This window comes from Podarcis pityusensis (genome assembly GCF_964106645.2).
Source record: "Podarcis pityusensis genome assembly, chromosome: 5".
Taxonomy (NCBI): domain Eukaryota; kingdom Metazoa; phylum Chordata; class Lepidosauria; order Squamata; family Lacertidae; genus Podarcis; species Podarcis pityusensis.
Window position 1 is genome coordinate 42,881,123 of NC_138032.1, and position 27,747 is coordinate 42,908,869.

General features: G+C 44.4%; 1 protein-coding gene across 5 annotated transcripts in view; it reads left to right on the forward strand.

Annotated features, from left to right (window-relative positions):
* Positions 1-27,747, forward strand: part of KCNIP2 (potassium voltage-gated channel interacting protein 2) — a 106,429-nt gene that overhangs the window by 64,130 nt on the left and 14,552 nt on the right. For 2 of the 5 annotated variants that reach the window (XM_081007096.1, XM_081007093.1), the window contains exon 1: positions 14,347-14,735. The exons of the other annotated variants lie outside the window; for them this stretch is intronic. In XM_081007096.1, the coding sequence (XP_080863222.1) occupies positions 14,633-14,735 (103 nt within the window). In that variant the 5' untranslated portion in view covers positions 14,347-14,632. Of the gene's footprint in view, positions 1-14,346; positions 14,736-27,747 lie in introns of those variants that run through there. 5 annotated transcript variants of the gene reach the window in all.

Here is a 27,747-nt window from a genome sequence, read left to right on the forward strand (position 1 = left end):
TGGGCTACCCAGTTCCCCTCAGTTTATAAAGTGCCCATACCTGTGCACTGATCCGTGTTCCCAAATTAACACATGGTCTAATGCGGTAGTCTTCAGTGTTTTGAGATCCAGGACCCGCTTTTAGTCCAAACATTCATTTGGGGGTCTACTTCTTAATCTTTTACCATATATTTGCATGATGGTAGTGCTCCTGTTGTGGCTCACCTTGGATTCGGCTGCAACCCAATAGTGGGTCCCAACTCACCAGCTGAAGACCAGTGGTCTAATGGACAGCCTTGGGGCTTAAATTCCTAAAGGGAGACTTTGGAGAACCGCAGAAGGTCATCATTATCTGTGGTGGGTTTTTCCCCATCTAAACCCAGTTGTGTTGTGTCTAGTTATGGTTACTTGGAGGTAGGAGAAAAGCACTCTGCGCATGCTCTTAATTATTATCAAAGCACCCTGATCTTTGTGCTTCTGAATTGAGCATCCAAGATCAATGCTTTGTGTGTTCAGCTCTATTTCTGGAGTTGCTCTTGCTGAATGGGATGCTCCCTGAATAATTGTCCTTTGATTCTGAACTCTGAGTGATTTTCACAATATAGAGAAGTAGGGAAATTAGCTTTCCCCAGTTCTGAAGTGGGAATAATAGGTCTTAGGTGCTGTGAGTTCCATAAGCACCAGAAGTTGTTGGTGTGGGTGCGATGGATGCCACTGCCTTAGCTTCGCTGGACTTTAGCGTACAGTTTATGACCAGATGACATATTGTGCTCCTTTCCATCATGTTGGCACTCTGTAATGCCAGCAGTGTTTGTGGAGGTGGGGGTTATGGGTAGGAAAGACTGGCACTTTGCAGTCCATTCTTTGGATCATGTTGTAGTTCTCAGTTCTTTTGACAGAGCACTGCAGTTTGTTGCTGTTGTTGTCTGAGAAGCTTCATCAGGGTGGTTCTTCTGCCAGTTATACAGTATGATTTTACACAAAACGGCAGGGAACAGATTGAGAAAAGTGAAGGTGAAGACAAGGACTAGTTTGGAGCTGTCCACAGGCAGAGTGAGAGATGGGCTTTGGCTGCAATCCCTCAGACCTTGTGGGGGACTGGACTATATTTTGGAGGGAAAATGAATGAATTCCTATGCCCCACAAATAACCCAGAGATGCATTTTAAATAAAAAGGCACATTCTACTCATGTAAAAACACACTGGTTCCCGGACCGTTCGCAGGCCACATTTAGAAGGCGATTGGGCCGGATCTGGCCCCTGGGCCTTAGTTTGCCTACCCATGTGCTAGACCAACTACTAGGCAGTTGTGCCTGGTACATGCATAGAGAGGGATGCAAGGTACATGCAGAGAGAGAGAGAGAGAGAGAGAGAGAGAGAGAGAAACTGACCTGAGAAGGAGATGGTGCTTTTGAACGAAAAAGAAGATGGCAACCCTGGTTATGATAATGGATAGTACCATTTGCTGTAGAGGCTGAAAATCCATTCCAGAAGGACAGCCTTTTTTTTTTTTTTTTAGTTTAGAGAAAGGACAAAGTACAGGGGACACGAAAGAGGTGTATTAAGATTATACATGGTGCGGAGAAAGTGGATGTTTTTTCTCCCTCTTTTGTAATACCAGAACTCCAGGACCACCCAATGAAGCTCAACGTCAGAAGATTCAAGGCAAACATAAGAAAGTCCTTCTTCACACCGTCACGTAGTTAAACTGTGCAGTTTGCTCACACAAGATGTAGTTGTGGCCACCGACTTGGATGGCTTTAAAAGCAGACAAGCACGTGGAGAAGAAGGCTTGTAGCCGGTGACTCCTAGCCATGATGCCTCTGCTTTGCCTCCACTGTTAGAGGCTCGATGCCTCTGAATGTCAGTTGCTGGGAATCAGAAGTGGAGAGAGTGCTATTGCACTCAAGTCCTGCTTGCGGGTTTCCTATAATGGCCATCTGGTTGGCCACTGTGAGAGCAGGAAGTTGGGCTAGAGAAGTCTTTGGCAGGACTCTGTGCTTGTGAGCACAGGGGCCAGGATATGGCCTGAATGGGGGAATCCTGGGCGTTTCTGCCCCCCCACCTCCTCCACCACAGGGCTCCAAATAGGCTTGCATTGTAGACTCTACACTGCTATTCTGTGTGCCCATAGTCCTTAGCTGCTTGACATGTGTTTGCTTGTTCATTACATTTCTATCCTACCTTTCCTGCAAGGAACTCAAGGCAGTATATGTGGTTCTCCACAACAACCCTGTGAGGTAGGTTAGGCTGAGAGATAGCTGCTACCCACACTGAGTGGGGATTTCAGCCTAGGCCTCCCCAGTTCTAATCTAACACACTGGCTGTTATAGTCAAATGAGACCGACGTCAGCATCCAGTGGCAGTCTCCCTAAGTGTGAATGCACTGAGAATGTAATTTTCAGGCAAGGTCCTCCATGCCTTCAATTAGCCCTGCTGTACCATTTCTTTCAAATGCTTTTAGACACAGCTGCGGACTAGTTTCTTGGCAGGGATCCTGCCTGCCATGCCCATTTGGAGCAGGAAGTAGGGTTTCTTCAGCAGGAGCAGCAGCTGTGTTTCAGACAACAGAGGTGTCACATGAAATACAACAGGGATGGGGAACCTATGGCCCTCCAGACATTGTTGGACTCCAGTTTCCATCAGCCCTCTGCCAGCATGGCCCAATGATCAGGGATGATGGGAGTTGTATGCCAGAAACATCCAGAGGGCCACAGGTTGCCCCACTCCTGAAATACAGAATCGATACCTTCTAACTTTAATATAGCTTTCAGTGCATCCAAGTTCCCTGCCTCAGAAGGTGCAAAGAGGAGGCTGCAAGCTGTGGGGCCCAATGCATTAAGAGGGCCGAACCAACAGAGAGAGGAAGAGGGTGGGTGGGTGGGTGCCTGCCAAGTGCTGACACTTAAAAACTCAAGAGCAAAGCGAAAGCAAACTGGACAACATTTCAGAGTCTCATCTCTTCTTTCCACCCCCAGATTTATGGGCTCAGTATTCTATACTGACAGAAGCATTTGTTGGTAATTCATTTGTGAATTTGCTACTTGCTATTAATGAATTCAGAGTGATGTCGCTTATTTGTTATAAATAATTTCTGAAGCACTTCAGTATGTCAAGTGCTTTACTACTTGTCATCTCACTTGCCTCTCTATCCCTGTGAAGTAGGTCATTGCAATTTCCATTATAAGGACAATAAGTCAAGACTGAAGTCCTTTCTGCAGGATCAAACAAAAGTGCCCCAGCCACATTTCCTGATTTGTGTGATGCTCTTGCAAATTTGAATCCAGTACTAAGAGTGCACTATTGCTGCTGTTTCTCCTTTCCCCCTTTTTGGAGTAACTCCCACTAACTACATGTAGTCCATCACACAGTGGTGCCAGGGCAGGTCTTCAGAGCAGGAGTCCAGGGCCTCACTCAGCAGAATGGGTAGCCCCCTCCCACATAGGCAGCAGGAGGGGGGGATTCACCACTGTGTGCAGGAAGTGATGCAACATACATTGCCATTTAAGAACCCCTACCCACTCATAAACCCACTCATTTTCCCCGACCATTGGCCATACCAGCTGGAGCTGATAAGTGCTGGAGCCTGACCACACCCAAAGCTTCCCCATTCCTGATGTACCAAGAAGATTCATTCATTGACCACAGGGGTTAGATTTGATGGCCCCCAATGTCTCTCCCAATTCATGATTCTGTGAACTCAAGGCAGCTAAGAGTTAGTGGGTGGATGTAATTTTGATGCCTTTGCTGCTTATTTAAGTTTTAGTTGCTGTTGTTTGGATGAATGTGCCAGTGCTGGAATTGTGTCCAGTTCCCAGCAACATGGAAGCCAGGCATAGACTTGTGAACTGAGGCAGGAGCGCTGCAGGCAAATGAAGACTAAGGCTGGACGCCAGGTTCTAGGACACAATAGGTCAGGGGCTGTGAAGAAGACTGGAGAGAGAAGCTTATTCTGTATTCTATACTGTCTACAATATGTTTGTCCACACTGAACATACACAGCTATTGAGATTGCCATCTGTGCAAAGTGTCACATTTTTTCAGGTCTTATATTTCTAATATGGGGGAGTGTAGGAGTGATGTCCCTGAAACATAAGGCCATCTTCCATGAAAGGCATGTGAACTGTGTTCAGCAAAAAAAAGTAATTCTGGAGAAAAGTGGAATATGTATGTCCTGTATTAACCAAAAAGGAGCCATTCTGAAAAGTGTAAGCCATTGAAAAACCACAGAAGTGAAGTATTCAGTCTATCTTTTGCTATCGCCTGACCAGACACAACTTGTGTAGACAGTTCCTTGGAAGTGCTGATCAACTAGCATTCTTCATCTCTCACTGGGATGACATATATACTGCCGTTTGTTCTAATTTGCAGTTTTATCAGAATGCTTTGATTGGTTTCCAGAAGCACCTGGCTCCTGAGATTATAAACTATACCTGGAAATAGGAGCAGGAAATGTAACCCACATACGCTTCAACCTGCTTGATCTATTCTTTAGAAGAGTGGGCCATGAGATCCTTATGAGTTAAATAAGAAAGGAGTACTTAGGCTTCACATCAGTTTCGAGTTGTGGGATGTGAGGGTGGGAGGGAGTGTGTGGGAAGGTGGGGGTGGGGATGTATGGTGTATGTGAACCATCTCTATTTAATCTACATGGAATTAGCTTAAATACATGGTGTGGCGATGTCAGCAGTCTTGAGCAGGGTGCTAGGGTGAAAGCAATCAAAAATTAAGGTTGCACAGATTTTTTTGAGCTTAAATTTGGGCATAAAAATTAAGCTACCCTTATTCAGGAAGAGGGGGATGTGATTATTAGTGGTCTTTTGCATCAGTTTCCTTCATGCCTTCTGTCATGCCTCTGCTAGAGGAGTCCTCCTCAGATGAAAAATTGCTGCTCCCTGGGGGGAACCATATGGAGGAAGAAGTGAGGCAGACCCAGGCCTATCAGACTAGACTGTTAACATCCCAAGCCTGGGCTGAGCCACCTCCAAGCCCTGCTAAGCTATTTACCAAAGAATGCAGGAGTTGTTTCTCCAACCAGGAGCTGCCCAATCCTACATTTAAAGTCTGAATCTCTTTTGTCTGTAGTGCGTTGCTAAATGCTATGTTCCAGATTCCTCTGCTGCATAATGCCATTCTCTGCTTCCGTTCTTACCAGACTTCACCTTCTCTTCCTGAATTTCTTCTAGGCTGCCTACTTCCCGCTTTCCTCTAGGCTGCGTTGTCACATGCGTGTCCTTCATTTCACCATCCAGGTTTCCAAAGTATGGATGGTGGGCTGCTGTGGGAGTGATGAAATCCACTTGGCCACTTTATGGCTAAGAAAGCACGGTGGTGTGAGGAATATTGTCCCAAGTCAGTGTCACTAGCTCCCACTAAAGTGGTGCCAGACTATTATTGTCTTAAGGGTCCCCAAGTAGATGTGGGTCCCCAGATGTTTCTTGCATACCACCCATGTCCTTGCACAACACCCCCTGAGTTCTGCTTCATCTACCTGAAAAGCATCCACCCCACAGAACCCCTACAAATAATGCAGGATGTTAGAAGGAATTTTGCTCTTGCATTTGGATCTGAGCAGCTTGCCGTTTCAGCACCCTGGACAGTTCATGTGCTTCATTACCAGGCACATAGAAGGCCTCATTATTTTAAGAAACATTTTTAAAAGAAAAATCTGTGAAAAGGAGGGTAGGAACAGAAGGTATCTACAGTCAAATACAGAGAATTCACCCCTGTGAGATTAAATGCTTAACTCTTCACAATCCCAACCAAACCATGGCCTTCCTTTGAAGCTTCATTTCCCTACATAGTTTTGCAATTAATATGCTACAGATTTGTGGAATGGAAAGGGTGATTCAATTTAGGGCTCGGCTGCGTTCAGAGACAAGAATAGGCTCAGTCGTAAATCCTTTTAATGTTATCTCCCCGACTTCCCAGAGTTCTTTTGCTCACCTGCATGGAAAGATGACTTGCTAAATCAAAGACGAATTTATAATAATTGTGAATTAGATTGGAGAATCGGTGCAACGATAAGCCTTAGCAGGCTAATACGTCATTTTGCATGCTTCTGCATTTGCAGTATTAATTTTGCAGCTACAACAAGTGACACCTTGGTCACAGATAAGATGGAACCATATGTAATGGCAAATTAATAACAAACCCTTTTTAAAAAAAGCCAAAACAAAAAACCTTCACTGTTTCAAGGAGTGTGTATTTAAAATTACACATTCATTAAAGAGAGAAGTACTTTATTGCATATGTAGGCATTGAATGGATCCAGCAATGTGGAATCTTCCTTGACTTTAGCCCACATGTTTGAATAGTTGCTCCAGGTTCTTGATCACTGTAGGCAAGTATTGCTCTTAACTTCGCTTGAAGAAGTTTCTCCCTTATTGTCTCTGGTGCTTCCAGACAAGTTGCTGCATCATTTACATTCCAGTCTCATTTCCCATATGACATTCATGAGGTAAAGTAGGGATGGGGAAACCGTGGTCCTCCAGATGTTGCTGGATTACAACTCCCATCATCCCTGATAATAATATATTAATAATAATAATTTATTATTTATACCCCGCCCATCTGGCTGGGCCTCCCCAGCCACTCTGGGTGGCTTCCAAAAGAATATTAAAATACTGTTATACATCAAACATTAAAAGCATCCCTAAACAGGGCTGCCTTCAGATGCCTTCTAAAAGTCTGGTAGTTGTTGTTCTCTTTGACATCTGGTGGGAGGGCGTTCCACAGGGAGGGCGCCACTACCGAGAAGGCCCTCTGCCTGGTTCCCTGTAACTTGGCTTCTCGCAGTGAGGGAACCGCCAGAAGGCCCTCGGTGCTGGACCTCAGTGTCCGGGTAGAACGATGGGGGTGGAGACGCTCCTTCAGGTATACTGGACCGAGGCCGTTTAGGGCTTTAAAGGTCAGCACCAACACTTTGAATTGTGCTCGGAAACGTACCCTGACCATTAACCATGCTAGCTGGGGCTGATGGGAGTTGGAGTCCAACAACATTTGGACTGCCACAGGTTCCCTGCCTCTGAGGTAGAAGGTGTGTTTTGTATGAATCAGTGTGGATTACTCAACCTTTAACATCCTTTCAGAAGGTTAACCCTGTGAGTCCATTGCAGCACAAACAACAAAAGCACTTGTGGCACCTTAACCTATGTAAACAACTGAACAATAGTCATTTTCCTTTTGTGGCAAAGGGATTACATTTTCAATGCATATTAATGCGTGAGTTGGAACTTAAATGCACTGCTGATTGTTAATAGAAATGTTAGGTAGTAAATGTTCTAACTAAATGAATCTGTTTTAGAATCTTGTTATTCATATGTGTCTGAACGTGCATGTTTCATGAGAAACTATTTTGCGTTTGACAGCCACTATGATGGTTGGCAGTGAGGTAATTTAAATCCTGATGTTTAAAATTTGTTTGGTGGTTCCACAACAAGATGACCAGCTTTACAAAAATTAAAAAAAAAAAATGCTTTTAATAGTCTTCTACTTTTTTGGAGATTTCATGCCAGCCGAGTGCATTAGTGTGTTTTTTTCAAAAGAAAAGAAAGAAAGCTCAAAAGGTTTTATCTGCCTGAAGCACAAAAACAGTTCTGTTTAGTAATTCTGAAGGTTTTGGCCTTGGTTATTGCTAGGAAACCTGAGCAAGGGAGGTTTCCAGATGGAGGAAGGAGAGAAGATTCCTGGCACATGGCAGGGGAAAGAACTAATCTGAAGCCAGGGATTAGCAAGATGTGGTACAAATGGATGCTGAACTCTTGTTTGTGGTTGTCCAGGTAGACTTTAGCCACCAGAGGGTGTAATGAAGCTGCATTTTAGAGCAGTGCTTTTGTTTTGTTCTGTATCTCCCCAAATATCATTCTGGCCATATTTAGAATTTTTTATTATTATTTATAAATATTTATTAAAGTTTTCACAATATTACATAATGAAAAATACAAAATAAAAAACAGTTAAAAACAATTCCATCTTTTTGTCACTTATCTTTCATTTGCTTGTTTCCCAGACCTCCTCATACCTCCCTTTTTTGTATTCCAGTTCAATTTATTAGTTCGGCAATTCCTTTCCCTCCTTATTTTATCCTGATCTTTAATCTTAATATATTATAGCATTAAATTTTTACCTGTTAAAAATCCAATTCTTTCATATTCTTTTATACCATTACAGCTAGAAACCACTTAACTTCAATCCAACATCATTCTAACATTCATTAATTTTGCAATATTTCTGTAAATAGTCTTTAAATATGATTCTAAATACATTCATATTTAGAATTTTGTTAATCGCTTGAATAAATTGCACTAAGCCTTTGTTCTCCCGCCTTTGTAGTTTTGTAGCTTCGTTATGTACAAAATCTCTGTTCCCCTCTGCTTTGACTAGTTGCTATCTTGTTCTTTTTGTTTATCTTGTTCTGTATTATCCCCTTGTACTAATCTTCTCAAGCACTAACGCTAAACAAGCAAACAACACGTTAACAATAGATCATTGGAGCATGAGATCCCACTAACCCACATCTCCTTTGCAGTACCTGGCATGGGGACAACAGATCCCAGCTCTGTTGATTAATCTGGAATTATTCCTGGATCTGTGCTTGCAGTCCAACTCCATTCTAAGTATGCCTGGAAGGAGTGGGAAATCTTTTGCATTTAATCACCCATACTGTGTGAGAACAACAAGGTATTTAATAGTTGTTAAGGAGTAACACTATCATGTCATGCGATCCTGTATGTGTGTGTGCCCACAGGTGGCTCTGGGATGACCTTAATTTATGGGTCTTGTTCTTTAAGTGGACTTTTCAAAGTGGCTAATTCTCAGATTGCCTCCAGGCTGTCAGTATTTTGCGTGAGTGATTAAAGTGCCTACTGGAAGTTTAGGTTTGCACTCTGCCCACATAGTGGATAAATATCACTATTTGTTTATTTATTTAACTTTTTGCTGCTAGGAAGGTGACAGGGAAATGCACTGAAAAGTGTGAGATGAACAAATGACACAGGAAGATGGATAAAAAGTGCACAAGCAAATCAGGACAAATGCTCATTGTCATATAACCACCCCATTAACTGATCAGGACAAATGTTCAACAAAGACTGGACACGTTCTAACCTTCCTCTCTGGAGGAGCCCACGTTTTCATGCAGCGGTAACATTTGACCACTAGAGGCCACTCTGGTGTGTCCCTGTGTGATCTTGCTGTCTCCTCCCCTCAAGCAGGGAGCCCAGATTGGATATTGACAGCAAAATTAGTGGCTTCAGAATGGAGCACAAAGAAGGTTGTTGGTGTTCAGGTCTTGGCTTGTGCATGCAGCAATCAATTTTCATCCATTCACACATCAATGTAAACAGCATCACTGGAGTATATGAGAAGGACCGGCTCCTAAGGTCTTGATGGATTATAGACCAGGGGAGTACATTGCTTCCCTCCCCTCATTGTGAATTCTGTTTTAAATTGAAAGCTAATTGGTAGGGAGGAGGATAATGTTGTTGCTTTTTGGATTCTTTTTTTAAAAATTGAGCTCAATGTTCTCTTGTACCCCAAGGTTGCACTGGTGAGCAACTGTGGCACGCAACCAGGGAAGGCATGTGTGTGTATATATATATATATTTTTTTTAAAAAAGATTGCACATAGTTGGTTTGTTGCTGCTTCTCACTAATGATATATTGTACCATATGCAATATTTGTTTATCCACAGCCCCATTAGACATCCACAGCTATTGAGATTGCTTCTGTGGAAAGTGTCACATTTTCTCATGTCTGAAATATCTAATATGGGTGGGTGGGAGTAACGTCCCTGCAATATAAGGGCATCATCCATGCAAGTCCTGTAGACTGTAGACCGTGTTCAACAATAAAAAAGTAATTCTGGAGAAAAGGGGAATAATGCATGTCCTGTATATTAACTTCATTAACCAAAATTGAAAAACCACAGAAATGAAGCATTTAGTTTGTCTTTTATTATCTCCTCTTGCTTTAAGTTCTCCAGCAGTCTAAGTCCATTGCTTAACAAGACACAGCTTGGAAGTGCTGATCAAGTAACACTCTTCATCTCACTGCGATAACATATATATTGCCGTTTGTTCCAATCTGCAGTTTTATCAGAATGCTTTGATTCCTTTGCAGAAGCACCTGGCTCCTGAGATTGTGAACTATACCTGGAAATAGGAGCAGGAAATGTAACCCCCATACACTTCAACCTGCTTGCCTTAATATTCTATAGTAGAGTGGGCCAAAAGATCCTTATGAGTTAAATAAGAAAGGAGTACTTAGGCTTCACATCAGCTTGGAGTTTCATGTGCGTATGTGTACAATGTATGTGAACCATCTCTATTTATCTACATGGAATTAGCTTAAATACATAGTGTGGTGATGGCAGCAGTCTTGAGCAGAGTGCTAGTGTGAAAGCAATTAAAAATTAGTGTTGCGCTGATTCTTTTTTGAGCTTTATTTGTGTTGTGACCTGACTGTCCTTCATCTCATCATCCGGGTTTCAAAAGTGTGGCTGGTGGGCTGTTGTGGGAACAATGTGATCCTCTTGGCAAAGCAAGGTGGGGTGAGGCACATTGTCCCAAGCCAGCCCCCACTGGAAACCACTAGCTACCACTAATTTGGTGCCAGATGTTTATTGTCTTGAGGGTTTCCAAGCAGGTGAAGTTCCCCAGATGCTTCTTGGATACCACACAAGCACTTGCAGAGCACCCCGTTCTGCTTCATCTATGTGAAGAGCACCCACCCCACAGAACCTCAACGCACAGTGCAAACAAGCCAAGAAGCCCTTGTTTCTAGAAGAGTCCATTTAAGTTCAAAGGAAAGGGCAAGGTCAAAGAGAGCCTCTTGTCACACTCCCCACTTCTGTATCTTATAACTAAAAGAATCTGTGGGTGTAACCTTCTGCTGGTGTTGCTGAGCTCATGGCTATTATAGTCAGGATGATAATTGCTGTGTTGGCTTACAGCTACTTTGACCTGCTCCTTTTGTTGGTGATGACCCTGTTCTGGTACTTCAACCCTGGTCATCCTTGTGCCCATAGCTTCCTGAAGCCCTTTTAACACTGTCCTGAGTTGGAACACGACAAGCCTCCGTTTGCATGGATTTAAGGTTGAGAACAGATCAGCCTCTCTTTGTGCCAAACTGACCTTGGCTTAGTTTGAAAGGAGTTGGCTGGTAGATGCGTAATTCTGTCTCACTGCTGGAATAGATTGCCTTTTGATAGACACTTTCCACTTCTGTGAGTTTTTATTCTGTGTAAAGGAGCTGCTGCCGGACTAAGCAGTGTGCAGGATGACAGCACCCCATACTTCAGAGTGTATGGACTGTAGTGGACTGTGGCTGACTTTGCAATAGCTTTTCACTGAAGGGGATAAATGCTGCCTTCACATTATCTGTCTGAAGGCTGCTGGTTCCAGAGCTTCTGTCTCCTATTTATATATATATATATATATATATATATATATATATATATATATATTCCTGCCGCAGTGGTACCTATTTATCTACTTGCACTGGAGTGCTTTTGAACTGCTAGGTTGGCAGGAGCTACACACACACACACACACACACACACACACACACAGTTGGCAACACACATACTTATAATTATAAATCCTGACCTAATAGCAAGAGGTAGTTTTCTAGTGTTGTATTTCACTACATACAGTATTTCACCTGGGTGCCAGATCCACTGTCACAAGGATCATACAAAGATTCCCCAGCCCCTCCCATATACATGAACATTAAGGAGGACATGGGATTTTGTTGTGTCCTGAGGCTGCATTGAGATAACAGTATCTCTGGCTTTTGGCACCTGTTAGCACTCGGCTTCCCTGCAAAAAGGCCTACTCTCTGCAAGAGTTTAGCTGTGTAGCTGCTCAAGCTCCGGGATCTCCCACACACATTGCTTTGTGTCTTTCAACAGGGAATCTCTGCTAAATGAGTTTGCACATTTTACCCCTTTTGTAAGGACAGATGCTGTGCATCATCATCAACACTGCTTTGTGAATGGTTACTAATGATTTTACATACATTGAACTCAGCCTTAACATACAAGTTACAGTCTGCGTTCTCTTATTTCCCCACCTCCCTCTGACTTCACAGCTCATATTCTTTCCTCTCCACAACTGTGTGTATGTACTGCCAATTTAGGGTAACACTTTTGTGCATCTGAAGAAGTGGACGCTAGTCCATGAAAGCTTATGCCTGGCAGGAGGGATTTCTTGGATGCAATGAATGCATCAGAATGAGCGAGCGAGGCTCGCTTAATCCAGCCCTTCAGAATTGCAGAGCAAAATCTCCTGACCTGATGGTGTTTGGCGGGGTGGGGGAGAGTAGGAAGACCCTCCAGATCCATCAGGCATCTGTACCCAGTTCCTCTTCTCCTTTGGACTCAACATTTGGAAAGAGATTCAAAGTGACTAGAGGGATGGGGATGACACATACACTGACATCTCTACTCACTATCCCATTGGTATAAGTGCACTCTTCTCTTCTGCTCTGTAATAAGAGTGGCTGGCTGGACTGGGGTGCAGAGTTGTCTCTGATGAGCGATAATAACCAATGGTTTATGGGGATTAAGGAATTAACTCTCGCAATGGGAGAATCGTTGGCCTGGGCAACCCTTGCCCTCTTCCAGCAGGCCACAGTTGGGGCTCTTGTTTCAGGTTTCGTCTATCTGAAGAGCAGGCGCCAATGCCAGGCTGGCAGCCTCCCCTGGGCTCTGCTGGTATGAGTAATATGCAGAGCCTGGGCAGGCCCTCCCCCTCCCCTGAATCCTGGCACCAGGCCCTGGCATTTTTCTTGACTCTGGTTCAGGCACGTCCAGTTCTACAAATGAAAGGCTTAGCCAGTCAGAAACTGCCAATGCTGCTGCTCTGTACGCTGTTAAGATCCGGGCACTTCTAGGTATGTGTGGTGACAAAAATATAGACCAGGAGGGTGAGAAGGGCTAAGGGAGAACACCAACAGCACAACGGAGGTATCTAAAAGCTGGGGCTGAAGGAGTTTGGGGCACAGTCTGGGAAACACCCAGAAGTGGTAGAACTTGTACGTGGGATATTGGATGCTCCCATTCTCCACTCTTCTCCCTCCTTAGGCAGGGATAGGAATGGATTTGAAAGCTAGTCAGGTGTTTTAGATGCCAATCAGGTTGATGGCTGGGGGGAAAACTTGCATACCTTTGGCAACGTCTTTGTTAGTGCCGTTTTTGCTGACTGTGGATTTAAAAAACTACAACAATCAGGCAGTAGAAAAAATAAATAGAAGTATCTAGAAGGTGAACAAGTAGGGGACCTGTCAGGTGTTGGCAGACTATTTTTATTACCATGCTGCTACTTTTATATCCTTTGACAAACCCTTCCCCTCCCCATGCCAGGCAATCAATAGCTTTCTGAATATTGGTGTGCGTAGTGTATTTCTAGTGTCCGCTTTGAGCCCTGGCTATCAATTTACAGGTAGCGGCTGAAACAACATCAGTAAATATACCTGACTGCTGCCAGCTGCAAAGCAGGCTGCTTTCTCCTCTGGCACTAGAATTCCATCCCCAGGCCAGCTCTCCCCTTGGCGTCTGTGGGGCATTATTGGGGAAGAAATTATGAAGGCTTGGATGCTGCCTTAGATAGGGATTCCTTCTGAAGTCAGGCATTGGGGGTTCCTTCTCTGTCCAGTGAGCTAGTTTATCATTACCCTCCCCCTTGGTCTTGTGATACTATGCAATCCTTACCCTTTTATCCAGCATGATACTTCTTAACCACCAACACACACACACACACACTCCAAGCAGAGGCAGCTAGGATGCTCTTTGCGATGGTGGAATTATCAAGGAGAACCATTGTAAAAAAATAAAAAGGAGAACCATGTAGGATGATGGGAAGAACATTAAGAAACTGGTAGTCACCATATGGGTTAGCCTTGCTCAGCTGGATGTTCTGGGGGTGGACTCTCAGGCTGGGTTGAAGTTTTCCAGAGTATGTTGTCCTCTGCACATTTTAAGCTCCGTTGTTTCCTCTGCAGCAAGAGATGGGCAAGGGCAGTGCCTAGAGAGATACAGGTGTCCTCCCGCAGCAGTGCTGGGACTGGACATGTTGAGGCGTCACATGAGGGTCTCTCCCTGTTTAATGCCCCCTCCCATCTGCACTGAACTTTCCTGGGCACAAGCCAAGATCCTCTTAACTCTCCCATCTCCTTAGCAGCTGCATTAAGCAAATCAATTGTGTTGGTGTCATTGGGATGGGATGGGAGGGCAGGGCTCCTTCTGCACACATTCCTCTCTCTCCCCCCCCCCTTGCATTTCTCTCTTGGCGCTGCTGCCACGCTCCCTCTCTCCCTCTCACTTTCATCTCTGCGAGCCAGGCAAGCGCAGCTCAGACTCCACTGCCTCAGACTTCGCAAACTCCCTGCCCTGCACTGTGTGACCCTTTTCTCCCCTTAGCAGGCACAGCAATCTCTGTGCCCCTTGGGAGAGGGTCAGAGGTGCCCCCGGTGCTGTTCCTGATGGAGGCTGATCTTCAGCAGCAGGGTTGAAAGCAGCAGCACCGTTTCAAAGGGAATACAAGGACCCACGGGCATGTGGGTGACCCTGGCTGAGCTGGGGTGAGTGAGGAGCTGGGAGAGCAGGCACGGGTGGGCTTGAGGGCCTTGATGCCATGAGTCCCCTTCACCATGAACCTGGAAGGCCTGGAGATGATTGCTGTGTTGGTGGTTCTGGTCCTCTTCGTCAAGGTGCTGGAGCAGTTTGGACTCTTTGAGCCGGTCTCCTTGGAAGGTAATGCACAGGGAAAGGGGTGGTCCTGGGGAACTGGCTCTGCTTAATCTGTACTCCTCTGGCTGGTTGTAGGGTGAGCCTTGATTAGCCAAATCTATCACTTTTGACAGGGCAATGGGTAGTTAAGTTTAGTTCAACAGTGGAGAGGGAGCCTCTGCTGCAACCCAGAAGGCTTTATTATTCCTTCGAAAATAAAAAATAATAATACTTGGATGGTCTCTAAGGGGCAATGAGAGTGTGGAAAGGGTCGTACACCTTTTGGAGTGTGTGCAGTTGAAGACTATGCTAAATACAGGGGATAAGCAGCAATGCCTATCCTTAAGGTGAGAACTGGAAACTAAAATAAACTTGTACTTTGTGCAAAGTAAGAGAGAAGCTCTACACCAAATGGGTGAGCCTTGGGGGAACTAGAACTTCGAAGCAGGCAGGTCATCTAAGCCACAAGCCTGTGTTGGACACAGTGTCCCCTGCCAGGGTGATGACTTCTTAAAGAGGCAGGAAACCATGGAACTTTCTGAACCCCATCTAGATCTGTAGCAAGTGGGCACGAGTGTGGCACCAACTTGGTGCCACTAATACATGCGTTCACCTTGCATGCAAAAAAACATTTTAGGGGTGCATGCTTGGAGTGTGGACTGGTAAACAAGCATGGTGAACCTGAGCAGGAGATGTGTGACGGATGGCATTGGAAGGTGGAGGGGGCACTGTGTGTATGGGTTATTATGTTGATAGAGGTGGTAGCTTGCTTTCTGTTGGCAATAAACACATGTGAAGCAGTAGTATTGGATGACTAGAGACAGGCATTGTGTGCTTATTCTAGTCGGAAGTGTGAAAGTATTGATGAGCCCTGTATAACGATCTCTGTTTCTGTACAGTGCTTTGATGTGGTGGACTCTGCAAATGCCCTTCTGCTTCAAGGTGTCAGCCCCTCTCTTCCTATGCTAGACTTCCTTGAGACTGGGCTTCTCTAGGCGACCTGTTTATTAAGCACTCGTGCTAATTTGCTTGCACAGATCTTACCTGGAGCTTAGATTATGACCAGGCTTTATTAAGCATTCATTCTGATTTGTTTGCAAGGGGGGCCATGTGGCAATGAACATTCATTCTGATTAATAGGAAATGATCTTATTACTAATCGCTTGCTCATCCCATCCTTTTAAGTGCACTTCCTAGTCACTTTCTTAGCTGCAAAAAGTCTGGGGCAACAGATCACTTTAATCCACTTCAACAGCACAAACCTATATTTCCAGTATGCCCTTGAGTCCCTCCCTGAAAATAGTGCTTGTCTGGAGGAACCCATTGTCCCTCACTGCAGCACTTAGAAGAGGAAGATGCAGGAGGAAAAATGTTAACATAAGGACCCACAAAGGGGAGGAGGGAAGTCCATGGGAATTTATGGAAGTCTCTTTTCATTTTGATTGCTTGACGATTGATTGTAAATTTCAAAATCTGAAAATTAAATAAATTTATTTTTTTTAAAATAGAAGAGGAAGGGCTGTAACTCAGTGAAGCGCATGTGCTTTGCATGCAAAGGTTTCCAGGTTCAGTCCCCACCATCTAGTACTGAGCTAGATGGACCAGTGATCTCACATGGTATAAGGCAGCTTCCAATATTCCTATAACATTGCAGAATGAAAATAATATGTGATGACGCCATATAAGGGTAATAGTTTGACCAGGTGATTAGATGGCTCACATGCTCTTTCTCCACTGTGGGCTCATCCGCACTTCTACTTGTGCCATGCATGGAAGGACAGGTCTGAGTGGTTTTCCCCTTGCCCCGCTCCTCTGCAAGTGAAAAGCCATTCTTTAGTGATAGATTGGAACAAATGGCAATCAGGGAAACCCAAATTGCTGTTTGCTCAAATTGAAAAAGCAGAGTTTTCCCCAGGGGAAAGTGGCAGAATGAGAGGAAGTGTGGCTAAGCCCTGAGTGTTGAACAAGTTGCCTGAGGTTGCTTGCCTGTAGAACTCTGGGAATTAGCCCTGAAAACCAATACAGTTCCAAGAAGCAGAGACAGGGAAATAAGAAAAGCAAGCAAGCCACCGTAGATTCTGCTTGGGCAAGAATGCTCTGTGCATAGTTTGACCCTTGTGTCACTTGCCTACTCCTGCCCTGTGACAGGCTGCTCCCAGAGCTGGACTCCATTGCTTAGTGTGATATTTTGGAGGAGATTTCTTGGTTCTGGGAGCTCATAAAGGATCTTTCCCACCCTTCCCCATTCACGGGACATTCCATTTTGTCTGTCCTTTTCACACTGGCCATGTAGCCACGAGTGTAAATAAGTTTGTTTCAGTTCCTACTTTCACCTTGGAAAAAACCAGTCCCATTTTCCCCACCCCTTTGGCGGAGAGGGGCAAGTTAGGTGTCTCAGAAGTGGATTACATGCTTTGCTGCAGCTATGGTGCTTTGCCTTTCATGGGTTTTCCATTCCTGCCTGCTTTCTCCACTGAGAGTTGGGCTTAACTCTGCCCCCTCCATTGTGCCTGCTGCGTTATCTCTTTGTGCAGACATTCTGGACAGAGATCTGTGGCTGCTCTACTTGTTGCTGCTTGAGACTGGGACTTCCCAGAGATTTATGTGTTGGAGGACAGCATCCAGTTGCTTTGCAGATGACTTAGTTTGGGCTACAGGGAGTGGAGTCTAATTCTTTGGCTGTTTGGTTTTTAGAATGGATTTTCTGCCTGAGAGGATGCAGACATTCAATATGTGTCTACACAAGGAGAGAGATCATAGTCTGGCAGATAAAACTGTGGCATATCCAAGGTTAACAAGTCACCCCAGTTGTCTGATGGTCGCACTTCTTCATAGCATGGCTGCAGAGCCAGTAAAACACCATCTCTATAGATGGCCCTACGAAGCACCTTTCACTTCGTCATCTATCTGTTTCACAACACTATTGTAGTCTGACCTCTTGTTTCCCGTGCATAGACAGTCACCCCTGGCTATAAACTTAGCAAAGAGACAAAACCAGAAACGCATTGCTATTAACATAACCAATAATCTGTTCACGACCTACATGGTAACATTGATGGGTAAGGGAAAATGGGTCACATAGCAGAGAATGGCAGTTCAAGATCACAGAGAAAGGGAGTCTTGTCAATAAACCCACACTAGCCTGGGGGGGAAATTTAACGGCCTGCTGGGGTTTGTAGAGGTGCGATGCAGAATTCCATCCTTCTTGCAGCAGCCTGTTGTATTTCTCTGCTGGCTGTGGAGCAGGGGGCTTCCCTAACCCTCTGACAGCCCACTTGGTTTCTGTGGTGGGTGCATTTTGTGCCTCTTCTAGCAGCCACGCCAGTTGCCTACATGCATAAAGGAAGTGCATTAAGTGTTAGAGCATCTGCCTTGGATCCAGAAGGTCCCAGGGTCAGTCGACAACTCCTGGTAGGGCTGGGAATGTCCCCTTCCTGAAACCTCAGAGAGCTTCTGCCATTTAGTCAAAACAGCCCTGAGCTAGATGGACCAATGGTATGACTCAGTAGAAGGCACCTTCCTGTGATCCTATACAGTGTCTCTCTAGAATGCTTCTTTATTTTCCTTGTGCATGAAGTGTAGGGCCTAATCAAATTTGATGCCTCTGATTTGCAATTATGGTATCTAATCAGAATATTATGCCTATATAGGTACATCCACTAAAGAATAGAGTACCACGACAAGTCCTGTTTTGCTTTGTCCAGCAAAATGTTGTCATTGGTTGCTCTGTGGTTCTCCATAATTTGGTCTTGTAGGGCACAATAATGACTTGAGAACTGCATGAAGAGTCATTTGCAGCATCTTTGCAGGAGCACAGGAGCAGACGTGTGGCTAGAGGTCCCTAGTCCTCCACAATTATTAATCTATCTATTTAGTGCATTTGTACCCCCAAAAGGCTCCCAGAGTGGTTTACATACAAATAAGATAGTCCCTGCCCACAAGCTTACAATATAAAAGGCATGGCACACACATGGGGAAATGGACAGGTAGCGAAGAGGGAAAAGCAAACTCAGGTACCAATTCCTAAAGTTAAATAGTTCAGGGACAGGATGTGCCAGATGGAGCTGGTCTTTCAGCAGAGCTGATGGGAGTGAGCCCTGCTTTTCATTTCTTCCACAACCACTTTGTAAATGGTGTAAGAATGTAAGAAGAGTCTGCTTAACCAAGCCAGTGACCTATCTAGTCCAGCTTCTTGTTCTCCCAATAGCCAGCCAGATACATATGGGAAACTTGCAAGCATGACCTGAATTCAAGAGCACTCTCCCCTCCTGCTGTTTCCAGCAACTGGCATTCAGAAACCTAATGCCTCTGATCACAGAGGCAGAGCATAGCCATCATAGCTAGTAGTCACAGATAGTGTTATTCTCCATGAATCCATCTAATCCTCTTTTAAAGCTGTCCACATTGGTGCCCATCGCTGCCTCCTGTGGGAGCAAGTTCCGTAGTTCAACTGTCAACCTTCTGAAGAAGTACTTTCTTTTTATCTGTTCTGAATCTTTCGACATTCAGCTTCATGGGATGTCAATGAGTGTAAGGAGAAAAACTGCTCTCTATTCACTTTCTCCATGCCACACATAATTTTATAAACCTCTCATTCACCTTTTCTTTAAGCTAAGAAGCCTGAAATGCTGCAACCTTTCCTCATAGTGGAGTTATTTCATCCCCGTGATCAGATTGGTTGCCCTTTTCTGAATCTTTTTTCCAACTCTACAATATACTTTTTGAGGTGAGGTGACCAGGACTGTACACAATATTCCAAATGCAGTCACACCGTAGATTTGTGTAACAGCACTGTGATATTTGCAGTTTTATTTTAGAGCAGTGGGAGAGGGGAACTTCCATAGGCTTAATTAGGCCTGCCAGGCCTCACATCATTGGGCCCTCAGGCCATTCTGGCCATGTCACACCCACCTGCCAAGGTTAAAGATCACCAGGCCAAAAGGGACTCTTGAAGTTCTGCCAGTCAGCTGATCTAGTAGCCTGCCATCGCTACTAGGCCTGTGGGAAATCCTGTAACTCAAGACAAGTTCCCTAGAGTGCCCTGCTCAAGACTGATACAATGCTGGGAACTTGTGAGAGGAATTCTTATGTGCCATTTCCCTCCCACAAATTTTTGTCATCCTTGAAGCAGAAATGAGAACCTACCTGTTCTCTTTGGCCTATATGGCTCTGCCCTGGTCTCCACCTTCCCACCCAGCAAGTACATTGCTCGAGGGCATGAGTGAGGATCCATCCCTGTTTCTGAGCTGATCCTCCGGCCCCTGCCTCCCCCTCCCTCCGTGTGTTATTTCTGACCACAAAAGTGCTCCCAGGCCAGGCACTGCTGCGTCATGCCAGCTGGTGAAACAAAATCCCCTAATGGTTTGCAGATATTAATGGATGCGGCCCTGCAGTCAGCCCCACTGCAGTCCATGCTGATCATCCCTGTGTCTATGCCAAGCACTAGACTGGCTTTTTTCTGGCTGTTGCCCAGCATAAGAAAAGGGCAGGACAAGGTAGGTGGGAGACGATGAATCCCGAGATGGTGCAGGATGGCGAAAGCAGCTTCTTTTCGATTTGCTGTCCTCCCTTGGAAAGTCATTCAATTCAGAGGCACCTGATCCCAAACAAGCCTCTCTAATGTGAGTGCCAGGGCAGCCTATGGATTATTATTCACAGTGTAATTAATGATTAGCAACTCTCCTATCCTCATGTCTACCTCATTTTGTGAGTGTGTGTGTGTGTATACAGTGGTACCTCACTTTAAGAACAACCCTGTTTACGAACTATTTGGTATACGAACTCCGCAAAACCGGAAGTAGTGTTCCGGTTACCGAACTTTACCTCGGTCTACGAACAGAAGCCAAACGGTGGAAGGGCACTGGCAGCGGGAGGCTTCATTAGGGAAAGCGCACCTCAGTTTAAGAACAGCTTTGGTTTAAGAACAGACTTCCAGAACGGATTAAGTTCATAAACCGAGGTACTACTGTACACACACACACACACACACACACACACACAATCACACACACTCACAAAATGAGGGAAACGTGAAAATACACACATACACAGATTTAACATTTTGTAATTCTGTGCTCACTGCACAACAGGTGTGGACAACTTTTGGCCCTCAAGTTGTTACTGGACTACAACTCCCATCTGCCCCAACAAGCATGGCCAACGGCCAGGGTGGTGGGAGTTGTGGTTCAGCAACACCAGGAAGGCCAAATGTTCCCCACACCTGTAGAACACGTAGCTCTTTTTTCAAAATAGCAAACTCTAGTAAGACCGTTACTCCTTTTGTTCCCAACAGAGCAGAGCCCATCTTAAGACTGTTTCATTCTACAGCTCCCCCCTCGCTCCAACCTTGTTTTCTTTTGTTTAACATTCTGAGAAACTGTTCTGGAGAAATAAAAAACTTGCGAATTATTTTGTGGCATCATGATTGGTTCTAATTAAAGTATTGTCCTACTGTGGGTTTTTGATTTCCTCCCATTTTGTGAATCTTTTGGTGATTGTTATTTTATTCTTTTATTCTGCCTCTCCTGCATGGGTACAGCAGTTCCTCCTGTCAAACTAGTCCCCTTGGAGAGCAGGAGTTAACCCTCCTTTAGTCTCCCATAACCAAGTTGTGATTGTTTAAGCAGAAGTAAAATCTGTCCAGGCCTACTGAATTTCAGGATGGTGCTCAGCTGAGAGGAGTTTGTGTTTATGTATTTCATGATGATGTTCTACCCAGGGAATATTTCCCCTCCCCCAGATATTTAAAAACCTTGTTTTCTGCTATTAAACTCTATATACTATGAAATGCCACAAAATGTAAGATTCAAATACTTTTAAAAAAGAAAAACTGAAAAAGAATCCTAAAACTTTAAAAGTATGGCGAGAGCAAAACTAAAAAAAGCCCCTCAAATAATGTCCGTTTACTATTAATAAACTCTTACATACATAAGGTGATCATATGCATGGTCCTCTATCTGAAGTATGGAAAGCACAGTCCTCTATCTGAAAGTTCTATTTGAAGAGCCGTCTGGTGCAAGTCCATTTAAAGATAAACAACTCTAAGGAGGGGCCTTGAAATTTATTCTGCCTGGCCTGCCCCCCTGGCAGTGTAATGCACACAGAGGAAAAAGCTCTGCTGGCATTGCAGTATTACTGGGTAAAGGCTAAAATACAGTTTGGCATTGTGCGGGCATAAAGATGGAACAGGGTGAATTTGTCAAAGGAAGGTTTGGCTCAGTGCTAGGGCTCAGTCTTGGCTCACGAGAACTGCTGAGTACTCAGCAAGGTGGCTGTGAGTGGAAGCACAGAAACACTGACCTTATCCTAATGAAAGCTGTGTTAATGGATACAAGGCTTTGTGCTTTATAGACTGAAATATGTTGGATCTCTTTGATCTTTAATTGTGGAAGAGTGCAAATAAAAGATCTGTAGGAATTTCCCACATCCCAACCCTAAGTTAAAAATGGCTTCTCTTGGATGGGGCCTGATAATACCAGATTGTTAATGCTGGGATTGAGCCCTTGGCTATAATCCGTATGAACAGCCCCACTTTCTGTTTCTCCTGTGAGCTCTGGCTGAAAAGCAGGCTTACTGTACCATTGGTGGAGCAATGAAGAAAGAGCTGCACCACCTTTTTCTCTTCCCATCCAAAACTGCACTGAAGCCAAGTTTTCTGTCTTCTTCTCTTTCATTGTCCAGCTTCGCTACCTATGCCTTTGGGGGGCCATAGGCAGGAACATTTTCTCTTACTTTTTGCAGGGGCTGAGCATGGGGGGTGCTACTGTAACCTAAGAACAACTAGGATTGTCTTAATTAATAGACTCAGCAGGTCTTTGACTGAGCCATGCACAAGTTGAGATTGTTGTGGGGCCCACAATCCAGCCTCTTAAGAATCCATGCTTTCATTACAAGCCCATGTGCTTGTTTCTTATGGCTGCAGAGATAAGATCAGAATAATTATTCAGTGGATTAGGCTTACGGTCCAACTAGTCCTGCATGCTCCCTCCAGCAGTGTCCAGCCAGATGCTCCTGGATGTGATGGAGAAAGTCATCCACTTTTCTTTGTCCCCATCTGTTGGTAACCAATCTTGAATATTGGGGACAGGAGTTTCCTTTGTTTGATCCTGTGTCTTGTAGTACTGGTTAAGAGTTACATTCTGTCCTGACTGCAATCCTTTTAAAAAGCTGGTGATCATCATTACTGCCACAGCTGCTGGTTTCATGGGGGGGGGGGGGGGACATTTTCTTGCAATAACTCAGAATGTGAGTTTTCCTAGTCCAAGATTTTTATTTTAAGAGTTTGCATAGCATACATACTGTCCTATGCTAAAGCAGTGGTATGTGTCTTGAACTTCATTCTGATTGCCTCTGTCATGAACTTTGTGTATTTTGGCTTCATGGATACCCTGACACGTATTTTGTGCAACACACATGCATTGGATGGTACCAGGGATTGCAGCTGATGCTGATGGCATAAGTGTTGAAGGCAAGAAAACTCGGAAGGTGATGGCCTCTCCTTTTATGTCTGAAAAATTTTCTATACTAAAATGTATAGAAAATGGATAATGTGCATCTGGTAGAGAGAGCTGCAAAACTGAAAGATCCCGTTTCATATCTTGTCTCTGCTGTGAAGTATTAAGGGTGGCCTGAGGCAACCCTCCCTCTCTCAGCTTCATCTACCTCCTTGTATAAAATATGGAGATTATATCACTGACCTGCCTTACATGACTGTTGTATTACAATACAGTGTATATGCAGAGTGTTCTGAAGACTTCTAAAGTGCTTCCTAATACCAAGGATGATCATTATTATTTCAAAATAAAAAAATTGGGGGGGGGAGGACTTTTCTACCACCTTTGAATGTATAGATGTGCTGGTGCACATCTTCTGCATTTCATTCATGCTGTGAAACAGTGTCATGTGTGCAGACTTTATGACTGGTGTTTCACAATGTGCGGTTTGACATCGTTTGCTTAGAAAGACATCACTGAGCCTACAAGCAACATGAGTCTACTTCTTAGCATTGGGGGTGGGGAGCAGTGAAAAGAGTGCTTTATTTACATATAAGTTTAAGGATGTATCCAGAAAAGGAGACACATAGAAATGGTGGCAGGCTGCCCCTTATATTTTCAGCTTGCTTTTCCCTTTGTTCCTGCCAATACCCCATGCAACTAGATGGTCTGCACATGCTCTAGAGCCATCAGATAGGATGTTGTCCCCGTCTTTGGTGTATACGCTTTCTCTGAGTGCTATTTATATCCCACCATGCCAGTAACTCCCTCCCTTAACAACCTTGGCATATTCATGGCCCTTCAAGGTGGAATGTGGTGTCCCCTAGTAGTTTGGAGAGGTGGTGCCATCTGCTTTGAAGCCTTGCTGCATCATCACAGGCATGCCATGCCAGGGACTAATGGTGTTGGGAGAGTCATCCTTGAAACCCACGGTTCTTTAGAGCACCATCTTTACTACTCTCCACAAACCCACAAAGGTGCTGACTCATTGGTGGCCCAAAGGCTGCTGCTCTTCTGAGCATTTTTAACTGGGTGGGGGTGATGGGGAGGATGAAAAAGCTGGCTTTATTGATTATGGCTCCTGAAGTACCGGCATCAATAATTCAGAAGAGCAGTTGGCAGGAAACGGAGGCCTCAGAGTGGGGCAAGGGAATGTGACAGCTTGGAAAGGGAGCGGAGGAGGAGATAAAAGCCTGGCCAGGGAATATTCACACATAATCTAGTCTGAGATGGATGTTGGGCAAAAGTGCAGATTGAAATTGATGAGTTGATTACCCACACTGGGATGGATGGGCTCAGTTGTGGATCCTGAGAACTGTCTGTGGGATGAAAATGTGAACAAGGGTAGTGATAGGTAACCTCAAACCAGAGGCACCCCAGTAGAACCCATCCATTTTCTGGAGTAAGCAGACCTGAAGACTCCATGTTCCCCATGTAGCATAACATTCAGCTTGCATGCTCACAGTTTCCTTAAACATGTTCCTACCAGAATATCTGTGGAGCGTCTGGGTATGTCGTGCTGCATCATGAGCAACAGCTTCCTCTCGTGGCATCTGTTGTGAAATCCTGGACAAGAGGGACTCTGAGCTGTGGCACAATGGCAGAGCATCTGCTTTGCATGCAGAAGGTCCCAAGTTCAATCCCCCATATCTCCAGGTGGGGCTGAGAACGTCCAGTGCCTGAAACCTGGGAGAGCCTCTGCCTGTCAGTGTAGACAGTACTGAGCTAGATTGACCAAGGTATAAGGCAGTATAACTCAGTATAAGGCAGCTTCTTATATTCCCTAGGCTCTTATCTTCTAGGGGACAGTTGAGAGTCTAAGCTTGCCAAACATACCCCCTTCAAATTATGTACTATAGAATACATGAACCAGCAAATGTTGCAAGAACAGCAAATTGTATTTGAGATCTCTCCATCCTGCTCACTCAGAAGGGGAGTTTTCACCATAATGATGGTATCGGCCCTTATCAAAAACACTGAGCTTGGTGCTGCAGAACCAAAGTAATGCTGAGAATATTAATATAGGATGGTGTCTGCACATCCTCAGTCTGTTCCATTTTACTTACTCTGAGATTGAAATCTGTTCCGGTCTTATCAGCCTCTCAGCAGCAGGTTTGTCTTCCTTGTCCTCTGCATCCACCATACAGGAAATAGTAGCAAGCCTTGTTCTAGTTGCTAATCTTGGCAATCCACTGGCTGCCATGTACCTCCCTGTCATGGCAGCTCTTCCAATAAGTACATTGTCCATATTGTCAGTGGTGCCGCACTCCTTTGGAACATGAAATTATCTCCTTCTGCACTTTCCCTTAGGCTACATCTAGCATTGTAAAAGAATATATAGGACATCTCCTGCAGCTCTTAAAAGGCCTCTGAGCTGCCACCACCTGTTAGTTCACTGCAGAGCAACGGGGAAATACCAAGTACAAGTCATTATCCATGTTGACGGCTTTATGCCTTAGTTATTTAATTATATCTCCTGGCATTCCAGTCTCTCTAAGATCCGTTCCCAAAAAAAGTATAGTAAACCAAAGCAGCAGAGGCACGAATATGGCCTTTTCTAAATGGCCAGTGACTTTCATGGAGGAAGGTTAATACTGGGATACTGCAAAGATACTGCAAAGAATCTTTCTTGCAACCTGCGCTGTCCGGGGATGGAGGGAGTTGCAGTCCAAAACACCTGCACAGCACCAGTCTGGCAAAGGAAATCAGTGCCTGGTAAGTGTCCCTGAGGAAAGAATTCCACAAGCAGGGCTCTATTAACCAAAGGTTCTACTCTAGTGACATGCAAAGGAGGGCTTTTGAGATGGATCTTAGACTGGGGCAGAGTCTCATGGCAGCACATGAGCCTTCAGATTAGATATCCTGGTTCCAAGCCGTATGAGAATTTATAGGTCAAAATCAGCGTCTTGAATTATGCAGAAGAACAAATTGGAAGCAAATGAGCCTCTTTTTAATACTGGTGAGATTTCTTCTAATCAGCTAGTACCAGTCAGTAATCCAGTTGCCATATTCTGAACCAACGGAAGTTTCTGAGTGGTTTTCAAGGGCGGCCCAATGTACAGCTTGTTACAGTACCTGAATCTGGATCTTACTAGGGCATGGATATCACCAGCTGTGGGAATAGTTTAGGTTATTCTTATATCTCCTTATTGTGGGACTACAGATATATAATTGGTGAAGCAATGTTTAGTTCTGCACTTATAGCCATGCATTTTTCTTTTGTTCCAATTCAACCATTACTCTTCTTCCTTTCTAAATTTCTCTCACTCAGTTGGAATTTCTGTATATTAGCTCCACCTGGTAGCTGGAGGGACAGCATACATATTCAAGTTTTTATTCATTATATGGATTGTGCCTGATTTTGCAAAGAACTGTGTTTAAGTTTTGCTTTATTACAGCTTTATATATCTTTTGGTGTTAGTTGTTTCTGAGTGAGGAGGGAGAAGTTGTTTGATTTGGCTTCCCTGGATGTTTTAAATGGGAAAATGAAATTGCAGTGAGAGTAGGCACCAAGGACAGCTCCAAAATTTGCTGTGTACTTTTTCCCAAGGTCTAGAAGTCTGCATCCTTCCTTCTCCTTCCAGCAGATAGGTGCACACAATCATTTAAAGTGTTCTGTAGCACCCTCATTTTTGACTTTCAACAGAGGACTCTGAGCTAATTGTCCTTCTTCTGTGGCTTATTTCAGCTGTGTATGAAATGCTGCCAATACAGTATAGCTTTAAATTTGCTCACCTATCTGACGACCTTTTCTGGGGTGAGTTGCATTTGGGGGACTGGCCATAATGTAACCACAACAATATATTCTGCCCTTTTCTGTGGATTGCATCTCTCCTGTGTATAGGGCTCTTCTGGTAGTTTAGGGAGCTCCTTTTTATTGGAATCAGTTATTGGAGCCAATGCTAATTCATATGTAGCCCTGTGTGCAGGTACTTGCATAGACTTTGTTGCTTTTGGTCTCTTGTAGTGAATTCTGGTGTTTTCATCCCAGCTTCCTTTAAGCTTGTTCAGAGAGCTGTGGTCAAATTGGATGATACAACACTGGGCAGTGTTATTCATATGACTTGTTTGTATTCATCCTGAAAGGATGATTTAGTTCTGTGGAGACTAAACCTGTGCTTCAGGTTAGAATTGAAGCAAGACGTGAAAGTTTTTTATACAGTTCAGGATCCGCAACAACCAATGAGAAGTGGGGGGCAAGGCACAGATAGGAGTGGATCAGACCTCTATTCACAATAGTGAGATTAGTCTTCCATGAGAAATAAAAATACACTCTACTGGCAAAAGAGGCAGTGTGTATGATCTGGAGCAAGTTGCTCAGGATAAAGATATACTTGCTTCCTGGGCTGATTTATTATTTATTGTGCATCTAGAGGCTATTTTCTGTAGAGCACGGTCATAAATCTATGTGGTCATCAACTGGAGCAAATGTTCCCCAGCCTCCCTAGTGGGTGTTTTGTGAAAAAGATGGAGTATGTAGCTTTCATGTTGTGCAAAACTCCCATGTCCTTTTGCAGTCTTTATAGGTGTGCTATGTTCAGTGG